Below are 6,259 nucleotides of genomic sequence, written 5' to 3' on the forward strand. Positions count from 1 at the left end.
TATGGAAGATTTTCATATTCCCCCATTTGGTGCATGCAGACTATTAGCCCTACAGAAAAAAATGAACAGGACTTTTTGAAGTACATTTAATGCAGTTAAACTTTGTACTGGGGTCTGTCTTTGCTAGAGGTCACAGTTTACAAACTATTCAAGAAAAATGAACGAAAGTGACCTTCAAATGCATTTTCCTTGAATAAGACAAAAACCATGGCCTCCAGTGAAAACATATCCCAGTACAAAATTTTAACTACATTAAATTTCCTAGAAAAAGATCCGGTTCATTTTCTCTGTAGGACTAATACACACATAAAAAAAAGTTTTGCATCACCCCATTTCCCAGAACTCCTGAAGATAGACATTGACTGTGGATATTATATCACAGACAGAGGCCCTTTGACTGTTGCCCTAAACCTACCCATAGATGTAAACAACCATGAATGAACAGCACCTATTAGATGGAGGGGGTCCGACAGCTGATCAGTTCCAGTCATTCCACCAGAAAGGAGGTACACGGCTCGTGTTGTCTGTAGTTCAACCATGCCTAGACAGTCAGTACCACGGTGTGATCCTGTCCACATAGTTACTTTGTGCCAGGAAGGGCTCTCAGCAAGGGAAGTGTCCAGGCATCTCAGAGTGAACCAAAGCGATGTTGTTCAGACATGGAGGAGATACAGAGAGACAGGAACTGTCGATGATATTCCTTGCTCAGGCCACAAAAGGGCTACTACTGCACTGGATGATCACTACCTATGGATTATGGCTTGGAGGAGCCCTGACAGCAATGCCACCATGTTGAATAATGCTTTTTGTGCAGCCAAAGGACATCATGTTACAACTGTGCACAATAGATTGCATGATGCGCAACTTCACTCCCGACGTCAATGGCGAGGTCCATCTTTGCAAACATGACACCATCCACCGTGGTACAGATTGTCCCAACAAGCCGAATGAACCACTCAGGATTGGCATCATGTTCTCCTCACCGATGAGTGTTACATATTCCTTCAGCCAGACAATCATTGGAGACATGTTTGGAGGCTACCTGGTCGGGTTGAACGCCTTAGACACACTGTCCAGCAAGTGCAGCAAGGTGGAGATTCCCTGCTGTTTTTGGGTGGCATTATGTGGGGCCGACGTATGCCACTGGTGGTCATGGAAGGTGCTGTAATGGCTGCACTATACGTGAATGCCATCCTCCGACCAATAGTGCAACCATATCGGCAGCATATTGGCGAGACATTCGTCTACGACAATTCACACCGGCATTGTGCACATCTTGTGAATGACTTCCTTCAGGATAACAACATCACTTGACTAGAGGTGGCCAGCATGTTCTCCAGTCATGAGCCCTATCGAACATGCCTGGTATAGATTGAAAAGGGCTGTTTATGGTGATGTGACCCACCAAACTGTCCGAGGGATATATGCTGAATCGCCATTGAGGAGTGGGTCAATCTGGACCCACAGTGCCTTGATGAACTTGTGGATAATATGCCACGACGAATACAGGCATGCATCATTCCATGTGGATATTAGAGGTACCGGTGTGTACAGCAAGCTTTCATGAGCAATAAAAAGGGCAGAAATGATGTTTAGTTGATCTCTATTCCAATTTTCTGTACTGGTTCAGGAACTCTCGGAACTGAGGTGATGCAAAACTTTTTTTGATGTGTGTAGTTTTTGTGTACTGAGGGAGAGAATATGAAAATCTTGCACGTGGTATTTGAAAGCATTTCAGGCTGCATAAAACCCAGCAGTAGGGGCAACTGAATCACCCTGTATTTTTTAGTATTACAACTTCATTTAATACTTTAGTGCTACAGTTGTAATTGGTTTAGTATGAATTTATATTGCTCTTCTGGATAACTAAAGACTTCTCTTAGATTAATCTATGATGTTTTCCCACAACAAGGTAAATGATGCAATGAAATAAAATTTAGCATGTAGTGACATGAAACTGGAAACTATATCTATCTGTTGCAGCTACATCACCAGATGCTAGACCATTTCGCCTTTTCCGCATACCAATGCAGACACTGAGTGGAGCAATTCCACCCTGTGGGCGACGTTGTCCAACACCATGTGATCCAGGAAGTTCTTCAGCTTCCAGTTCTGGAGCCCGGGGTCTTGTAGTTCCTGGTGCTGAAGGGAGCTCTGCACAGAGACAGCCACTGCAAAATGAGCATGCTCGTGGCTTGAGCCGCAGCTGCTCATCCTCGCCCACACCACATCAGCCATCCTTCCTTGCACCACCAAAGTGAGGAATGTTAAAATAAAAGCCCTAGCTGTCAAAGAGTCAACCAGGTACTCAATTTCTTCATATTTTCTCACTCTACTCATTTCCAAAAAGGAAACCTGCTGTACATGCAAGAGATGACTTCTCACTAAAACACAGTTTCTCCACAAAGTTTTACCCATGAAAGAAACATAAGATCAGTCCAATACATGTCAATTTACTTGTAAAGGATCCACATTTTAAAATTTTAGATGTATTTTATAACTTCCTGATCATATAATTTTTGTCATTGTCAAGCAAAATACCATTAATGGCAATTAAATCAATATTTATTGCCTATATCATCTTCCAGGGCATTTTTAAATGCAAAATTGTATTATACCAGTCTTTCACACCCTGCTACTTGTTGTGGCAGATGTACACTATATTTCTAATCCAAAAGATGCCTAACTTTATTGAACTTATAAATTTGGAGAAACAAGCTGTCAAAAAATATTCCAGACTTGGAAACTATGTTAACAAATTGTATTCTAAATAAAAGTGGGAGCAGTTAATCTACTCTTAACGTGTGTACTCAAAAGTATTTATAGTAATATTTGTACTTCTGCAGTATTTTATCCAGGGTAAACTATTCATATTACTGTTTATACTGTAGTTCTGTCATCAATATATTTCTTATCCGACACATAGAGTAAGGTTAATTATTGCAGTAATTACTGTGAAACAGTTGTCTGGATGCTTACTCTGCTGCTATCACAACTTTACTCAAATGTGAATACTGTGTTCTAATGTTTTGAAGGAAGTAATATTTATTTGTGAGAAAAGAATACTCAGGTAACACTTGAGTTTAAGATATCTGTTTTATACAAAAAAATATATATATTTTTGTCAATTGTTCTTAAATTTATTTGCTGAAATGAATTTGAAATTTAGTAGTTGGTATGCTGTTCTAATAGCTAGGGAAAACTTTCAAATTACATACAGTGAAGTGGAGTCCTAATGACTGCAATTTTCTTTCCAAGTCATACCAAGACCAAAAATATACAACTGCGATTATTTCTATTTCATATCTCCTCCTGATAATAAGAGTGTATATGAAAAATGAAAGAAACATACTCCTTCTAAATGGAATGCTGTATGTCTTCATGTAATCTCTTGCTCATACTATGTAATTGCATTGGAACACATAGCTGAAGTTGTAAGGGTGAATTGTGTGGCCTGGTTGTACTATATTGATGGAAATGAAATCTGATGTGCTAAATCACATGTCAATGACACATTAAGCAAACTGCAAAAATTTGAGAACATAAATTAGTACAGTTACTGTGACTGTATTCAAAATATTGATTGCATGGTTAAAATATTTCCACATTATTTATGCAAGCACTTCAAGTAGTATTAGCAAAATTGTCATCAATTCTGTTTGTTCACAGATAAATATTTACAGTATATGTTACACAGAGCATATTATTCAATTAATAAACATGAAGATGATCTTCAAATTCTGCATGATATATGTGGTGTTGATATAACATTTATTGTATGTTAAATGCATGTTCAGAGTAAATATGTATGTTAAAGCTACTATATATCCTCACAACTAATTTCAGCAAATAATAATACACTGTGTATTTTGCATGTTCTTGATGTTTGATGTTGTAATTATTTATTGTGTGTTGATGTATTTATTGTCCATAATGACATTAGTGACTATATGTCTTTGAGCATTTGCAGCCAAGTAGATGAAATACAAATTTATCGCAGGTCAATAAAACATTCCTATCAAAAATACATTATGTTTTGTGCACTTAAGGAAGATAAAAATATTTTGTGGCCAATATAATGTACCTAAATCAATAATTTTTCTCAGTGTTCATGTGTGCTATTGACGAATATCCTCAAAAATATAAGTGAATCAGAAGAGAAACAACCAGCATGTGAAATTAAAAATGTTTCTCCGATTGATTTTTCTGTTAGCTTTTTATGTTTCTTATACATTGGTACCTTTATTCTCAAAGTTCCTTTTTTATTTCATGACATTTGTAATGCATTTCTATACAATATTATGAAAAGATTATGTTCACTGTGTCATGAAAAGCAGTAACATCTGTCCAGTGGCTAAGTTACTTTCCTATCACCATGAGAAAAATTGAACTCTATGTGTGGATAGATTTACAGTTCTCTGTAGAAACATGACAGAAGTGCAACTTGCAATATATGAATAGCAAAACATGAGATACATCACTTTTGATGAATCACTACACATTAGTGAGTATCTACATTTTAATGTGATTGTATTGTTGCAGTCTATTGTAACACTTCTCTGTTCCACATGTTATAAATGTGTGACTGTAGATGCAAAGACTGTCATGTATTTCTAACCAGTATTATATATTCTGTAAGAAATGGTAAACTTCAAACAAAATTAAAATAAAGTGATAAATAAATATATGTTCATTAAAATCTGTCACAGCAGAAATATACTTAATTTTCAGTTGTGAATTAGTTGCAGTTGCTAAAATTTAAGACTTTTATACCAGAATACTTCCATGCACCACTTGTTGCTTCACCCGCAAAAACAAAAAGTGACACTTTCAGAAATGTTTCATGCTTTCTTCACTGTACTGTTTCATTACCAGCATCCCTGCAAATTTTAAAATATGTGGTATAATTTAAAGTATGTAATGTAAGCATTAACATAAAAGTTCACCTTATGTATTTTCCTATGTCTGTCTCCAGATATTTTAAATATGTTGCTTTTGAGCACATTACATTTTTCTCTCTGTCAGGAAATCCAATTCCATTGATTGGCATATTGGTCCATAATTTCTATAGGTACAAAAATTACATTAAGTTGTCCATTTCAAGCAATACTTTCAAACAGTAAGTGAAGTTCATTTTCCACAAATGCAAAATGTATCAGTGAAAGACTGTTAATTGAAAAACAAAAAAAGTACTTAAAAATTTCAGGTTCTTCATGTGCAAACATGGTTATTTTTTGTAGATATGATTACCAGAGTTCTGACTGTTTCTCAATCAAATATCAGCTCTTCCCATTAAGTATTCAAACATCTCATGAGAAACAGTTACATATAACTAGCAAGCCCATTATAAATATTTTGAGATAAATTAGAGTAATCCTTAAAGTACAGGATAAACAAAGCATTATTATGAGTGCTTTTGTTTGCTGTGAAACAATACTTTCTATTAGATATATGTTTAGTTGCCATATTTATAAGCAAGTATTTTTATATATGAAAGTTTGTTGATGCATTGAGTAGATAAGTAAGTCCTGTATACTATTTTCATCTTGAGATAGAAGTGTTACATTGTGGCTGTATGGAAAAAAAACTGAGGTTGGATATGTTACAGATATTGATATCATGAATGACATGCAACAATTGTTGCATATTGTTTTAGTGTTAAGTGAAAGTTTTTCTGATAAAAAGAATGAAACATGAAGGTTGTGTGTAACCATTTCCAGTGATGTATAATGAAACAATGTTTCAATAAATAAACTAAAATCAAAGCACTGGAGCAAGGACTTCTGTTGAATACGAACACAATAGCAACAGAAGAATGTTTCAAACATGCACACTGAGACATTCACAGGCCATTATATTTCATAATTACACAGCTACAAAGACAGCATTGTGACCTGAAGTATCACAGTACAATAACAATACCTGCCTTAGGTTAGCATGTTCACTCCATGTCTTTAATTTACTAATTATCAATTGTAATTAACATTAATTAAAAATCTTTGGTATGAAAAACCACTCAACTAGAAAACAAATATTTATCTCCACGAGTATTAGTCACTGTCTTACATGACTAAAATATTTTCTCCCACTTACTTAGCTCACATACAACAACAATTATTTTTACTGGTCTGCTATGTCTGTATCCTGATCAGACTTTCGATGGCTTGTTATCCTGAAATGATTATTTTACAAATAACATTTAGTGTTCAGTACATTTGTCTTGCCTACATGATGACAGTTGTGTTTGTCAAAGTTTTTA

At 35.4% G+C, this 6,259-nt stretch overlaps 1 protein-coding gene across 1 annotated transcript in view; it reads left to right on the plus strand.

Moving 5' to 3' along the window:
- Positions 1 to 2,261, plus strand: part of LOC124555947 (GTPase-activating Rap/Ran-GAP domain-like protein 3) — a 694,419-nt gene extending 692,158 nt beyond the window's left edge. Inside the window, exons 22-23 of the mRNA XM_047129996.1 lie at positions 1,749 to 1,778; positions 1,984 to 2,261. Of these exons, the coding sequence (XP_046985952.1) occupies positions 1,749 to 1,778; positions 1,984 to 2,261 (308 nt within the window). The remainder of the gene's footprint in view (positions 1 to 1,748; positions 1,779 to 1,983) is intronic.
- Positions 2,262 to 6,259: the final 3,998 nt, after the last annotated feature.

Source organism: Schistocerca americana, chromosome X (assembly GCF_021461395.2).
Source record: "Schistocerca americana isolate TAMUIC-IGC-003095 chromosome X, iqSchAmer2.1, whole genome shotgun sequence".
In the NCBI taxonomy this organism is placed as follows: domain Eukaryota; kingdom Metazoa; phylum Arthropoda; class Insecta; order Orthoptera; family Acrididae; genus Schistocerca; species Schistocerca americana.